At 45.7% G+C, this 15,978-nt stretch overlaps 1 protein-coding gene across 4 annotated transcripts in view; it reads left to right on the top strand.

The window, feature by feature from the left end:
• Nucleotides 1-12,571, top strand: part of LOC141055585 (transmembrane protein 198) — a 69,988-nt gene extending 57,417 nt beyond the window's left edge. The window contains exons 4-7 of one of the 4 annotated variants that reach the window (XM_073552238.1): nt 1,397-1,545; nt 2,121-2,179; nt 9,801-9,891; nt 10,005-10,142. In XM_073552238.1, the coding sequence (XP_073408339.1) occupies nt 1,397-1,545; nt 2,121-2,179; nt 9,801-9,843 (251 nt within the window). In that variant the 3' untranslated portion in view covers nt 9,844-9,891; nt 10,005-10,142. Of the gene's footprint in view, nt 1-1,396; nt 1,546-2,120; nt 2,180-9,800; nt 9,892-10,004 lie in introns of all 4 variants that reach the window. The other 3 variants (XM_073552236.1, XM_073552237.1, XM_073552235.1) reach the window with 3 other exon arrangements.
• The last annotated feature ends 3,407 nt before the right edge of the window (nt 12,572-15,978 follow it).

Here is a 15,978-nt window from a genome sequence, read left to right as displayed (position 1 = left end):
GTTAAAGGTTAATGGGAAAGGTTGATAATATAATGTGACTTCCGGCTCTAAGGTTACTGAGGACTCAGACCCCACAAGTTCTGGGTCTGCCGCAATCCCCCTCCAGGACAGAATGCAGCTGTCACTTGGAGATCTGCTCCAGGCTTCCCAAAGTCTGTGTCACTGAAGCAAAAGGCGAAGGTGGTGACCACATCCAAAATGCAGAGAATTCTTTTTATTAGGTCATCACAAATACAGGGAGTCAAAATACATTGTCTGTATTACTGTCTATCTTATTATGTACATGTCTGTATCTCTAACATACAGGAAAGATGTATATCTTTGTACCGTGTTGGCCAGTAGATAGAAAAATATTGAGAATTGAGAGTCCTCAGTGGTTGATAGCCATTAAAAGGTAACTGAAAAGATGGTAACACATTGCAAGCTTTCGAGACTACTCAGGTCTCTTCAAAGAGGTTAAAAGGTGTCAACCACTGAAGACTCTCAATTCTGAATATTTTTCTATCTCTAACATAGTTATTATAGAGACACAAGTATAATTTAGGGGCCGTATAGCGTAGTTGGGGATCATGCGCACAAGCGCATAACGTTAGATTGATTAATGGTCGCCGGCAGCAGGAATCAGAGCCTGGCTGCACAATTGTAGTCTGGCATGGTTTTTCTCTGTTTCTGAGAAGGCGTAGTCTGAGTAGTCATCTGGGGCCTATAAGGAGAGACCTGACTAGTCCAGCACCGCCCTCAGTCTGCTTCTCCCTGCCTGGTGTCATTGATGGGTCTCTCCCTGTCACTTGGATTGGGGTGGGATGAGGTTCACAGGAAAGCGTATTGAGCTGCAATCATGCATCCAGCCTCAGATTTCATGCTGCCAAACCTAATAACAGGTGCACCTGTAATCCTTCTTTATTTGGTATCCTATGCTGCCCAAATAATAGGAATACACCTTACCATGGTGATCGGGCACGCTGTACTAAATGATCAAAACGTGCACTGAACACATCCTTTTCATTAACCAGGATTTTTAGTTGCTTTCTATCTAGTTGTCATGCTGACACTAAATATTGGGTCCAGGCTCAAAGTCACAGGCCAGCAGGACCCTCTTTAGTAGTGACAAGTGATGCGCCCTGTTTCACCCCAATTGCTATTATTTAGGGCAGGAGTCTAAAGGGTAGTGGTAATATTTGTGTTTTAGTAAATCCATAGTATACATGAAAATAAACATTTATAATATCTTATTGGAGAGACCTGTTTGTTTCTTCTCTTGAACTGATCGAATCCCAAACCAGCTTGGTATTGTCTGCATAACCATCTGTCCTGTTGGAGACATTAATTTCTGTAACTTTTTCACATTTACCTTTTAAAAACTTAGTCCGTGTACGGTTCTTTCTTAATTTGACAGTGATTATAAGCAGACGCCAGAAGCGCCTCCAGCTCCTCAGAATCCGCCAGAAAGAGGCCAAAAAACGTCAGAGTGTAACTTCTCAAGAGGGGACTTATCGCCGAAAGGCTAACCCTATAAAGAGATACACTGGGGACATCCTTGCACCGGTGAGTCTGTTACAAACTCTAATCTAGTCATGGAAAACTAATGTAAATAAATGATTTTTTTGCCTTTAAGACTTGACATTTAAGGGGGTTTTACACTAAGCGATATCGCTAAAACGTCACTGGTTTTGTGACGTTATAGCGATATTGCTAGCGATATCGCTATGTGTGATACTTACCAGCGACCGGCTCCCCCGCTGTCCATCGCTGATCGCGCGAGAATGTCCGGCTCCATTTCTCGTTAGGCGCTTCCTGCTGAGACTTCCTGCTGTGACGACGAGCGACGCTGGAGACGGGCGGGAGGACGCAGGATCGCTGTGTGTGAATGGTAAGTATCGTGCGCTGCGTCGCTGCTGAATCGCTGTGAGGTCTTTCTGTATGAAAGCTCACTAGCGATCATTTAGCGATGCACCAGCGATCCTGACCGGGTGGGATCGCTGGTCGGATCGCTGGTGCATCGCTAAATGTAAAAGGGCCTTTACACTGGTAATAAAATGTGTTTTGAGTCTTGTAGGATCAGATGTAGAGATGAGCAAATTCAATCATGGTGCTGAACTCTGACTTTTTTTTTTTTATAGATCAGAGAGATTTTCCAGCTACAAAGTTCGGGTGCCCCCTTTATTTCTATGGGGTTCAGGTCCGTTCATCCCTAATCAGGAGAAGTGTATTTATTTTGTGAGGTTTTTCTGTAAAGTCTCCAGACATCAAGTTCTGTAAAAGCAGAGATGAAAGAATTTAATTACAGACGTGTTCCTTTCTAGGCTTAAATGGAACCTGTCAGCAGGATTGTGCACAGTAACCTACAGACAGTATCAGGTTGGCGCCCTTATCCAGATTACATTGATATTTTGCTTGATGAAATCCGTCTTGTGGTTGTTGTGTAAAATTTTTTTTATTTGCAGTTTTGAGCTAATGATACGCTCGTGCTCCGGGGCGTCCTGTGGGGGGGGTCTTCATGTGGTGCTCCGACTAGGTATTCATACTGATGGCTGCTGACCAGCCCCCTATTTTACACACTGAATAATATATTAATTGAAAGAAGAAAAAAAAGTCTTAGTTACTCACCGGTTTACAGTATTTTTCGGAGTCCATGACAGCACCACCTGAGAGAGGGAATCCGCCCTTCAGGAACAGGAAACCTACAGATACAAAAGGGCGGCACCTCTCCAATGCATCAGTTGGATTACAGAGCACAGGAGGACCTCCAAGGTTAATGGCATGATTTATATACATTACTATTATTACTTATCACCAGTGGACATATACAAGAGGAAGAAGTGCACACCCAAATTAACTAAGGGGAGGTAATATACGGGTGCTGTCATGGACTCAGTTACTCACCGGTTAACGGTATTTATCGAAGACTTTATTCGGTCGTTCATGACAGCACCACCTGAGAGAATTACAGAGAGTAATAACTAATTTAAGGAGGGACTACAGCCTGCAGCACCCTTACACCAAAAGGAGAGGTCTGGCCAGGTCTAGCCTATAATGACTATAAAAGGTGCTAGGAGAGGACCAAGTAGCCGCCTTACATACTGTATCTGGTCAATGGAGACTTCTGATCTTTTGGCCCACGAGGTCGCCATGGCTCTGGTGGAATGCGCCCTCAGCTTCCCAGGTGCCGACCTGCCTTTTGAGGTGTATGCTAGGGAAATAGCCTCTCTGATCCACCTGGCTAGTGTGTTTTTTGATGTTCTAAGACCTTTCTTAGCGCCTTGATGGGAGAAAAATAGGGCATTGTCCTTCTTCCAGGGATTGGTAACTGCCAGATATTCTATGAGACATCTCCTAACATCCAGGGTGTGTAGTTTCTTTTTCTTCTCGTTAGCTGGATTAGGGAGGAAGGATGGAAGGACTATTTCCTGTGTCCTATGAAAACTAGAAACTACCTTAGGTAAAGCTGCAGTCACACATAGCGACTCACCAGCGATCCTGACAAAGATATCAATGTGTCAGGATCGCTGGTGAGCTGTCAAACAGACAGCTTCACCAGCGATCATCACCGCGACGCCGAGCGCTCTGATGCAGGGAGCTGGTAACTAACGTACACATTGGGTATCTAAGGGACGTGCTTCCCTAGATACCCGATGTGTACGTTAGTTACCAGGAAAGGAAAAGTAAATACCTTGGTGCCCTAACAGTTAATGCTCCTGTTGCCGCCACAAGGCTTCTGTCTGCAGCCTGTTAAAATAGCGACGCTCTCCAGTGACAGAAAACAAAGAAGGGGGAGGGGCAAAAGCGTGCCTCAGTATTTCTCTCTCCCCCAGGGTCCCGCAGACTTATCCACCGGAGTTCGTTCAGGTTCGGCACCTGGGGTGCAGATTCCGGTGCACCAATCGCGGCTGTAGGCTTCTCCTGTGAAGGAGACTGCTCCCCAGGGCTGTGACACTGTCCGCCGGGGAATGGGAACGCACCGGTTGAACAGGCGGTGAATGTCAGCTCCACACAGTGACACTATTTCTCTGGGGTTCAGGGATCTCTGCATCAGCGCGCTGGCAACTAAGGTACACATCGGGTATCTAAGGGACGCACGTCCCTGGGATACCCGATGTGTACGTTAGTTACCAGCTGATCGCTGGTCTCCCGCCTGTCACACGCAGCGATGCGTGCTGGCCAGCGGGAGACCAGCGACGAAAAAAAAAGTCCGGCAGGGGGGCCGGTCGCTGATCGCTGTCGCACACAGCGATCTCGCTGGTGAGATCGCTGTTGTGTCACAAAACTTGTGACTCAGCAGCGATCTCGCTAGCGAGATCGCTGTGTGTGACGAGGCCCTAAGTATGCTGGATCAGGCCTAAGTATTACCCTATCGTCTCTGAACTGTATATAAGGAGGTCGCCTAGATAATGCCTGGATGTCGCTTACTCTACGAGCTGACGTCAGAGCTACCAGGAAGGCTACTTTGAGGGACAGGTTTTTTATGGAAGCTGATGAGATAGGTTCAAGTCCCATGGCATGAACCTATCCTTCACTACTGGTCTGGATCTACCTGCCGCCTTAATGAATCTACTGACCCAGTAATTACCTGCGATGTTGCAGCTAAAGAGGGCCACCAAGGCTGATACTTTACGAGTACTGGTAGAAAGCCCCATGTACAGACCTTTCTGTAGAAATTCTAAGATTTGAATTATAGGCGCTGATTCCCCAGCGACTACTCCTGAGTTCTGAAGAAATTTCTTCCAGATTTTAAAGTAAATTTTGGTTGTAATGATTTTTCTACTTTTAAGTAGGGTGTTAATCAGGTCTGGGGAGAAACCTTTATCTTTTAGCAGTGACTGTTCAAACTCCACGCCGTCAGATGTAGGCCAGCCACCTGAGGATGGAAAACTGGGCCCTGGGATAGGAGATCCGGGATGTCCGGAAGAACCCAAGGATCGGACACCGACATGGTCCTGAGGCATGAGAACCGTGCCCTCCTGGGCCAAAAAGGAGCGATTACTATAATCCTCGCCCTGTCTTTTCTGATTTTCCTCATCACCAGGGGTAGTAGAGATAGGGGAGGGAAGGCGTAGGCTAGCCTGACATCCCACTTTAACAGAAAGGCATCTACCGCCAGAGGATCCTATCTGGGATTTAGAGAGCAGAATGGTCTTACTTTCCTGTTTTTCCTTGGTGGCGAAGAGATCTACCTCTGGTTGTCCCCATTTTTGTACAATCAGGTCGAAGATTGAGGTTTTTAGGGACCATTCCCCTTGTTTTAGTAGATTGCGGCTTAAGAAATCTGCTGTGGTGTTTTCTTTCCCTTTTTATATGTAGAGTTGTTAAAGATAGAAAATGCTGCTCTGCTACATTCATCAGGGGTCTGGAACGAGTCCCGCCTTGGCGATTGATATAAGCCACGGTGATCTGATTGTCGGAGAACACTCGCACGTGATGACCCTGTAGATACACAAGGAGCTTTTTAGCTGCCTGTTCCACTGCTGTCAATTCCAGGTTAGATGACATTTCTACCTGATGATACTCCCATAGGCCCTGGACCAAAATCTCACCCATATGGGCCCCCCAACCGGAAGGGCTTGCATCTGTGGTGATTATGCGGGTTATGTTATACTCCCAGGGCACCCCCTGGATAAATTATTCTCCTCTAGCCACCATTCTAGGGACTCCCTCATGTTTCGGCACAAAGTTAGCTGGCCCTCCAGGTAACCCCCAAGGATTATTTGATGTAATAAAACCTCGCCCTGTAATTTCCTTGTATGAAACTGAGCCCACCGGACCGCGGGGATACAGGACGAGAGAGAGCCCAGAAGGGACATGGCTTTCCTGAGGGACATGGTGGGGTTATTGGAAGCGTTCAGGACCTGATAGTGTAGGCGAACTAACTCCTCAGGAGGCAGACGGCATTCCTGCTTCTCAGAATCTTGGATTAGGCCTAAGAATTGCTGGACTCTCATTGGCTGTAACCGAGACTTTTTGATGTTAAGCAGCCATCCTAACCGCTCTAGGGCAGACATTGCCCTTTGTAGCTGTTTCAAACAATGTTCTGCCGTTTTGCCTATAATAAGGAAGTCATCCAGGTAGGGGACCACTAGAATGTCTGATTCATGCAGATGGGCCATAACCTCTGCTATATCTTTAGTAAACACCCGGGGAGTGACTGCCACACCAAAGGGGAGGGCCGCATATTGGAAATGTTGAACTGACTCATCTAACTGAACCGCCACTCTGAAAAAACGCTGATGAGCTGCATGAATGGGTATATGGTAGTAGGCGTCTTTTACATCTAACACCACCATAAAGCAATTTTCAAACAGCAATTTTATTGTGGAATTGATTGTTTCCATTTTGAACGGATGTATGACCAGAAACTCATTGCGGGACTTAAGATTTATAGTCCTGAAGGACTAGGAACAGAGGGGAGTAGAAACCTCTTCCCCTTTGCGCCTCTGGCACCTCTGTCAGGACCTTCTTGCGGCATAGGTCATGAGCTTTTTCTAAAAGTTCGTCCAGCATGGGACCAAATAGATATTCCCCCTCACACGGAATGGAACAGAGTCGGGACCTGGCCTGGATATCTCCCGGCCAACACTTCAACCAGAGAGCCCTTCGAGCTGCATTAGACAATTCTGCGGCCTGGCCGCCATCCTTGCGAATCCGCCGAGGCATTGGCTAAAAAGGCAGCGGCGTTTTGAATGATCGGCAGGGTCTTCCGGATGGATGCTCTCGAGGCTCCATCTTTCAGCTGAGAATCCAGTTGATCTAGCCAGACCATCATGGATCTGGCTGTGCACGTGGCAGCTACCACTGGTCTTAGAGCGCCAGCTGACATCTCCCATGTTCCTTTTAGAAATGAATCCGCTTTTTTATCCAACGGATCTTTTAAGGAGGCCATGTCGTCAAAAGGTATGGAGGATTTTTTGGAGGCTTTGGCTACTGCCGCATCAAGCTTAGGAGCTTTGTCCCATCTGCTTACCACTGGGTCATCAAAAGGGTACCGCCACTTGAAGGCCGGTGGCAAGCTGCCCCTTTTTTCAGGCTTCTTCCATTCTCTGTCTATCAGGCTCTGGACTTTGTTATTTAGTGGGAAGGCCCTGCGCTTCCTAGGATCTAGACCACCGAACATCATATCCTGTGCTGAGAGTTCTGGTTTTGTGTCCGCTACCCCCATGGTGGACCTTACTGCTTTGACTAGTCTATCCATTTGGGCTAAGGGGAAGCAGAAACGGCTAGAGGAGGTAGGGGACTCTGAGGAGTCATCATCCTTCCTAGGGGCGACCGAAGACTCCGAGCCCGAAAAACTAGCCTCTCTTCTCCTAGAAGATTCCCCTTGTGATAGGGCTTTCATCTCTGTCCTGATTATCTCCCTCAGGCTTGTGGTGAAGTCAGGCGTCTCTTCGCTACCTGTATAAACGGGGGAGAGTGTAAGGGCCTGCCAATCTACCCATGGACTATCGTTCCTTTTTAAACCCTACCGTCTGTCGCAGGCATGGCTGACACAACTTTTTAGGGTGGGCATCTGGCAAGGGGCAACTACAGAAGGCACACTCCCTGTGCTTCTGTTTTCCCCAACTTTTCTTCCCCTGCGAAAAAACATAAGAGAACACTGCTTCAGGGTACTTTCACGGAGGTCTCTTACCCATGCAGTCGAAGCAGGTACTGGATCACGGAGGGAGGCAGGGGGATCCTTCAGTCTGGAGGAACTTCTGCGTCTCTGTCCGCTCGTTCGTCCTTGCTTCTTCTGCTGGCCACTTGTATGAGGCTTCACTGAGGCCTGTCTCTGCGGGTGCTCCTGCACCTCATCCTGTTGGTCTTTTGGGGCTTCCGTCGTATCGATTGCTGCAATGGGCCTTCAGAAGCACCCTAGCAGTGTCCCAGCCTGTCTTATATTGCCTCCGAATATCCGGGTCAGCAGGGTTCTGGCCGAGGGCACCTCCCACCTGGGACCCTCCTGTGACCTCCCCCAGCTGCGCCCCTGCGGCGCATACAAAAAAGCCGTCCGGCACACGACTTCCGGTTTCAGCGTTCCTGGCCCCGCCACTTCCGCCGTCCAAACTGAGACCGCGGGAACGAGCTGGCATGGCGCCCCTGGCCCGGTATGCCTCCAGCCAACCCACCCCCCCGTGCGCCGACATGCACCTGCTGACTGGGCACTAACGCAGGACGAGGTTGAGAAGAAGACCGGACCCCGGGGGGAACACACCAGGAAGGGCCCGGGGTATATATACCTCCGGTGCTGGCACTCTTGAGACTGCGGTCCTTCGGACCCCTTGCTCCACCTGCTCCGTACACTGCTGTGGAGACCTGCCCGGCCCCACCGTGGCGCTTCCAGGGACCCCGCACTGACCGAGTTAGGAGACACCCGCCCCCGCTGCCTGGGTCGGTTAGCCGGCCTGGGAATTTCCTTGACGATCCATGACGGATGATCTGTAGGAAGTCCTGTCCTCTAGGAACAGGAAACCAACTGATGCGTGGGAGAGGTGCCGCCCTTTTGTATCTGTAGGTTTCCTGTCCCTGAATGGCGGATCCCCTCTCTCAGGTGGTGCTGTCATGGACGACCGAATAAAAATGACATTCAGCAGGCAGGCACCAGTGGCGGCGCTTGTGCTGCATCATGATCGCATGTCTAATATGCATTAAGTTGTTTTATTTGCTGATATAAATTTATTAAAAAAAAATTGTCTCAATATGGCGTCTGCCGCACCTGTGCAGTAGCATCTATCGGCGATCCGATAGACGCTTCTGTGCTGGTGCCATCTTTGTGGCGACAATTCTTTTTATCTCCTCTAGCGAGATGGCGTTAGCGGCAAGATATCTACTGCTCAGTGGCCAGCGCCATTTTTAAGAATTTGTTTCTAAATAAATTTATATCAGCAAATAAAACAATTTAATACATATTATACATGCGATCATGCTGCAGCGCTGGTGCCTGCCTGCTAAATGTTTCCCCCCCCCCCCCCAATACATATAATCAGTATGTAAAATAAGGGTCAGGTCACTGAGGGATGAGTGACCTGTCAGCAGTCTGCATTCGATTATTCATAATCATGGCACCACATGAAGACCCCCTCCCCACAGGCCGCCCCGGGGCACGAGAATCTCATTAACTGAAAACTACAAATAAAGATTACACAACAACCACAAGGCGGATTTCATCACCCAGGTATCAGTGTAATCAGTATAACGGCGCCAACTGGACAGTGTGTAGACTACTGTGCCCAATCCTGCTGATAGGTTCCATTTAATACAACAAAGTAATTGAAACACAGAAAAACACAGTATAACAAATGTATAAAAATACTCTGCTGTAAAAAAGTAACAGTAAACAGCAAGTGCTAGTAAAAAGATTACAAAACAGGGTGTTTGGTTAATATGTTTTTTGCAAGAAATGTATTCTAAGCCGCTCTACCAAACGTCAAGGTATACCCATCTCAGAGCAGTCCTAACCGATGTATTTAAAAACCTGATCATGTGTATAGTACCTATATGAGCAGGATTCAGACATGTAATGTCCGATGTGGACACGCTGTAGAAGACGGCTTATATGTGCACGGCCCACAAGGGAGAGGTGGAGACCTTCCTAATCTTGCAGAAACAAGAAACCAATTGAATACAAACACATGGGCCATGTACACAGTGGACAAGTCTGTAGGACACCACCAAAAGACTGAAACACAGAAATATAGAATAGAACTTAAGTGTGTAATATTTAGTTAGCGTATGTTAAAGGTAGAGAATTTGTAGAGGAGTGGGTAGATTTCATCATGGACAGAACGGCTGTATTCTGTGTCTAATGCTTCTTCTGTTTCTTAAACCTACTGAGTGTTGTCTGGAACCAAGCGACCTAGGACCCCTGCTTGGTAGGAGAATTTACCACGGCTGGCACCAACGATGGGATTTCACTTCCATACGGTGCGCTTTAATGTCAGATGGCTATTCCCATAGTCAGTGCAGGGTATGGTGGGAAGAAAAGCTGAGATTACAAGCACTTCTCATTATGTTACTTATTGATTTTTCTCTTGCAGAGTTACTTACAGAGCCTCAGAGAGCGGCAGACTGGCACTGGCACATCTATGAGCAGCCTAAACACCAACACGCAGACTATCGTTGACATGGACTATGAATGCGGCTCTACTGTGCCCCTTACTGCCACCACTCCGGTCATTCGTGTCTGAGGTGTGCTCTCAGGGTATAAACTCGCATTTGATTGAAGATAAAAGGCCAAGTTGTTGTGCCTAATGCAATGGCTCTTGGTACATCTCACCCTCTCATTAGCCAGAGTCAATGCCCTCTTCTCCTTCATTGTGTGGACTTCAAAAATAGAGGGAACAGAGAAAATGAAGGCGTTTTGGACAGTTTTACCCAAGCCTGGTAGACACATATTGGATGAATGTATTTTATTAGATAATTTTAAGTGTAATTCTGCCCAGTGGACGAGAAAACATCAGTCTTCAGTCTTAAGCCCACTACCTAGCTGTAACATATGGAAGACAAGAGTACTAAACCTCCTTTTATAGCATCTGCACATGACCGCTCGTCCAGCTGAAGTAGCCTTTAACACTTGTGCTCAATTTGTGCCTTTTTTATGCGCATAATATACCAGAGGCTTTTACTTTGTAAATATAATATCTGCCCTATTTTGTTGGTAAGGTACATGCTGTAACAGTGTATATCCACTAAGTGCCCATCGGTCTCACAATGGGGAGATGTGTTGAGAAATTGGTGTAATCGACCATTGTTGTATCTCGCATTGCTCTCTACACTTTTGAATGTGCGTTAGGCTGAATTCACACGACTGTAGTTTCAATTCTGGTCTACTACAGACGGCATGTGGAACATATTGCAAAATGCATCATCGGATTCTTTCCTAGACAAGTCAAGCGGCGTAAATCATGCCAAGTTACTCACTGGTGCATTGCAGTCAGGGGAACAGACAAACATATCTACTTCCGCTTGACAGGTCTGAATCCTTCTCATGGTCATGTGAATTCTGCCTTATAAAATAAAAGCTGCTTTGTTGCAGATGGTAAAAGGGATTTTCTGCTTCTAGCTTATGCTCCCCTAATCCAGCACTGCCTCTCTGCCGCCGCGCTGGCCTCTGTGTACTGCCTGCAGCGGAGAGGTCACAACTACAGCGCACATTATCACTACAGCCAATCACTGAGCGCAGCGGCTCTGCCATTGTAGCCTCTCCAAGACTGCGCTCTGTGATTGCATACTTTGGGCATGACTTTCCCGCTGCAGCCTGTACGCAGAGACCAGGGAAGGCTTAGTAATATCTGATTTTATTATTTTACCCAGGTATTTGGAGGCCAGAAAGCTATAGCCAGAACACCCCTTTAACTGCTTCCATTTTCCTTTGGACTTCCTTGGAGTGTAGAAATGATTGGAAGTCTCTCACGTTCTGAAGAACCCCAGAAAGTTTAGCGTCACCCTTGTGAGATTTTATAAGCTTTATGTTTATCGATGTGTTACTCTGATTATTGCTCTTTTCATCCTCCTCTGTCATCCTCGTCCGGTGTGAGATTTACTCCTATGATAACAAATGTTATATATTGTTATTCAGATATTTTTATGTGAAATTTAGATATATGGAACCCGTAACATTATATATTTGAAAAGGGCAAATGAGTGAAACCACTTCAAATTATTATTACTGTTCTATAGCACTTTAATTTGAAAATGTATGTACTTTGTGTAACACATTGCGACGTTATCAGCCATCGTGTTTACTTTTTGTATGTTATGTGACCTGACCACCTTGGTCAACATATTTAAGCATTAATAATTAAAAGAACAGCGTGCCATCGTAAGGACCACTAAAGCAACAATTTTTATAGGGGTTCTCCACTATGAGTTTGAAGGAAGATGTAAGAATATAAACCTATTCTCTTCTTTCGGTCTAGCGCTCCTCCTTCTCATTCCATACGGTGTCCACCGATGGTCTTCTGGCATCAACATCCGGCAGGGGTCATCTCTTAAACTCTATAGCCAAGCAATGAACTCTAATCAGTGTCAGTAAATATGGCTGTTATACTCTGCCTACATCTCTGTATGATCAGATAATTAATATACAGATGACAAATAAGTGGAACTAAAACCTATAAATGTAAAATCACAGGGGTCTGTGATGACTGGGTATGTCATTTAACAGGAGTGTTCCTTTTAATCTGTCATCAAACGTTGCGCTGTTTGTAACTATCATAATGTTGGTCATGGCAGCGTTCCACTCCACCCCCATTTAAATGTCTGGCGTCCATGAGTTGCCTTCTGTGTCCGCTCTGCAGTCGATTTAACATGGGGGTGTGGGTTTTTATTTATGACCCCACAACACTAATGTGAACAGAAACCTGTGTGTGTCATTTTGTGCTCCTAAAACCTGTCGTGTGCCGGATCAGACAAGGCATATGTTAATACTTTATAGATGTAGACCTGTTTTTCTAAAGGGTCACATGGCTGAGATGACTGTTTTACAAAATAATGTTTTCACATTTCTGGTATTCTAATGTATGACTTGTTTAGATTTATTTTTCTTGTAATTGGTGCATGTGATGTTAAAAAAATATACGTTTCATCTTTTTAGGACACTTTATAGATGTGACCCACTTTCTGCACAATGTGGTTTTCAGTCTTGATGAATTTAGCCTTTGACTTTGCTAGAAACAAACACAAAAAATAGCAATGGCTTTCAGTTAAAGGAAACTTTCCCAAAGGCTGTGCTTCAGGGTCTCATTTTGGGATTTAAAGAGCACATATCAGTTCTGGCAGAAGATTTGACTTTTCTGAAATGCATATCATTAATAATTCAGATGACTTCCCTCTGCATTACAGGGACTCTATATCTGGTCAGTATTTCTTCTCAGGGCAGGGAGGGGGTCACTGGCTTTCTGTATCTGAATGATAAATGGAGCCTTGTGTCCAGATCTGGCAGGAGTCAGGATCGTCTCTCGAAAATGCCAAAGGCCATTGCATTCATGAGTCACTGCTGCACAGATTACAATGGAAAAATCGATTTGCCTAATTTCTCAAATCATCTAAAAACAGATTCCCAAGCATGGTGTTTTAATAAACTAATGCATCCAAATGAGCAGCAAATTAGTGAAATGCAAATCTGACAACAAATGTTCTCACCTCCGCCCAGGAGCTGGAATTCTGCTTCAGAAAGGATATTAGTATTAGCCGTGTGATAAAATCCCCTGTGCATTATGCAGCTCAGTAAAGGGAAGATGGCACCGCTGTTTACTAAAGAGGATCTCAAAATGTTCCCCCGCTAAAAGATCTCGTTATTCATGTTTTATACTTTATGCAATCACTTATTACTTGACTGAAAAAAAAAAAAATCAGTTTTAAATTTATATGCAAATTTAACGGCTCCTTTCCTTGCCTAAAGCCCCCTTCTCACATAGCGAGATCGCTGAAGCATCACCGATTTTGTGACGCAACAGCGATCTCGCTACATGTGACACGCAGCGGTGACCGGCTCCCCGCTGGATATCGCTGATCGTGCTTGAATGTCCTGGGCCATTTTTTCGACGTCGGCGTCCCGCTGGCCAGTGCGCATCGCTGTGTTTGACGCCGATGAGCGACCTCGTCGGGGTCGCAGGCGGGAATCATCTGAAAAGCTGCTGTGTGACAAGGTACCAACAACTGGCGAGGTTGTTACATGGATCGCCAGATCGTTGCTGCGTCGCTGAAGAGATCTGCCTGTTTGGCAGCTTGCTAGCGACCATTTATCATCAGCCATCCTTACCAGGTCGTATCGTTGTCAGGTTTGCTGGTGCGTCACTAAGTTAAACGGGACCCTTACGCTGTCTCACACCACTATCTTCTCCTTGACTGAGACAGTATTCAAGCAAGAGAAGGTGGTATATCACGTTATTCACTCAAGTAGAAGGTGATGGAACAGACAAGGCAGAGGATCAGGACGTTTTCAGTCATAGCAAGAGGACTTCTGCTTCATTTTCACATTAATTAAAACTGAATATATTTAATTTCATTTGTTAGTATGATTGATTAAATAAAGTTATTGGAGGACATTATGTGGCCAGTTGGCAACCTAAAAAAAATAGTTTGATGTGGATCATGTTGACAGTCTCTTTAAAGGAAATCTGCTAACAGGAGGACACAGCTGCTTTTAAAGAGTTAATCTGAGTTTCTTACTACTCACTGACAGAGTAAGCAGTGCCAAACCATACAGAGAAGCCTTTTGGGTTTACCTTCTGCTCAATAATATACAAGATTGTATCTTGCATTGCTACAAATATAATACCATTCATCATAAACATAACCGCTCAGATCTCTCACGTGTTCACCTGCTGCACACAGTTTTCCCCCTCACAACTCAGAAGCAGGAAGTTGCATAGAGCTATTAACATAGTGAGACAGTGGAGAGCCTCACTTCAGCAAACTTCTCTAATTTCATTTTCCTAAATGCATGGTGCCTACAATGAAAGATGGTGGCATTCACCTTATGTGGGGTGACATGAGTGCTGTTGGTGTGGTGGAGCTACATGTTATATTTCAAGAGTACATGCTACCATCACTCTGTGCCCTTGGTAGATGTGCACTTTTCCTACATGACAATGATCCAAAACACATCGGTTGCATTTCCGAAGAACAGGGTGAAAGTGATTCAATGGCCAAGTGTCTCTCCTGATCTGAACCCCATCAAATACCTGTGAGGAATTCAGAAGAGACAAGTTGAGCATCACTCTCCATCCAGCATCCAGGCTCTAAAAGAAGTTGTTCTTGAAGAATGGAAAATACAGATGTTGTAATGAATCGTCAAATTGTTTATTCCTTGCCTAGAAGACTTGGTGCTGTCCTTTAAAAATCATGGAGGTCATACAAAATACTAGATATAGTTGTTTTTGTGGGATGTATTCATTATTACATCAACTAATTTGAGTAAAACTGAAGCTTTTCTAATGAAAGTTACATTATATTAACATTACTTTCATGTTATGGGTTAAACAATGTTCTATGAAACTCGGTCTTGTCAAAATTTTGGAAATTGTCCTTGTGTTCAGTGAAATATTGATTAAAATTTTACTTTTCAAAGGGGGTGTACTCCTTTTTTGCTGAGCACTGTATATTTGTTTGAATTTGTCAGTTTTGGGTGGTCTCTCCACTCTCCTGACATATGTTGTGTGAGACTAGGATTGGGTAGTTATTATTTATTATTTATTTATATAGCACCATTATTTCCATGGTGCTGTACATGAGAAGGGGGGTTACATGCAAAGTTATAGATACTGTTAACAGTAAACAAATTTACAATGACAGACAGGTACAGAGGGGAGGGGACCCTGTCCTTGTGGACTTACATTCTACGGGATAGTGGGGAAGAGACAGAAAGTCGGGGGTGCAGCAACTCTGGTGGTGATGAGGCGGCAGCTCAGGCGGCAGAATGGTCATTGCAGGCTGTAAGCTTTCCTGAAAAGATGGGTTTTCAGGTTCCGTTTGAAGGATCCGAGGGTGGTGGATAATCGTACGTGTTGAGGCATGGCATTCCAGAGGATAAGGGGATATTCGGGAAAAATCTTGGAGGCGGTTGTGTGAGGAACGAATAAGTTTGGAGGAGAGTAGGAGGTCTTGGGAGGATTGAAGATTACGTGAGGGAAGATATTGGGAGATTAGTTCAGAGATATAGGGAGGGGAAATATTGTGGATGGCTTTGTAGGTCAGTGTTAGTAGTTTGAACTGGATTCGTTGGGGAATTGGGAGCCAGTGGAGGGATTTGCAGAGGACGGAGACGGGAGTAGCGAAGAGGGAGGTGGATTAGTCGGGCAGCAGAATTGAGGACAGACTGGAGTGGTGCAAGAGAGTTAGCAGGGAGGCCACAGAGGAGAGTGTTGCAGTAGTCAAGACGGGAGATGATGAGGGCATGTACAAGAGTTTTAGTAGAATGAAGACTGAGGAAGGGACAGATTTCTGGAAATAATTTTGAGTTTGAGGCGACAGGAGGTGGCAAGAGATTGGACGTGTGGTTTGAAGGAC

The sequence above is a fragment of the Dendrobates tinctorius genome, unplaced genomic scaffold (genome assembly GCF_039654945.1).
Source record: "Dendrobates tinctorius isolate UK_male_01 unplaced genomic scaffold, ASM3965494v1 ptg000187l, whole genome shotgun sequence".
Classification (NCBI taxonomy): Eukaryota; Metazoa; Chordata; class Amphibia; order Anura; family Dendrobatidae; genus Dendrobates; species Dendrobates tinctorius.
This window is presented reverse-complemented; position numbering and strand designations above follow the sequence as displayed.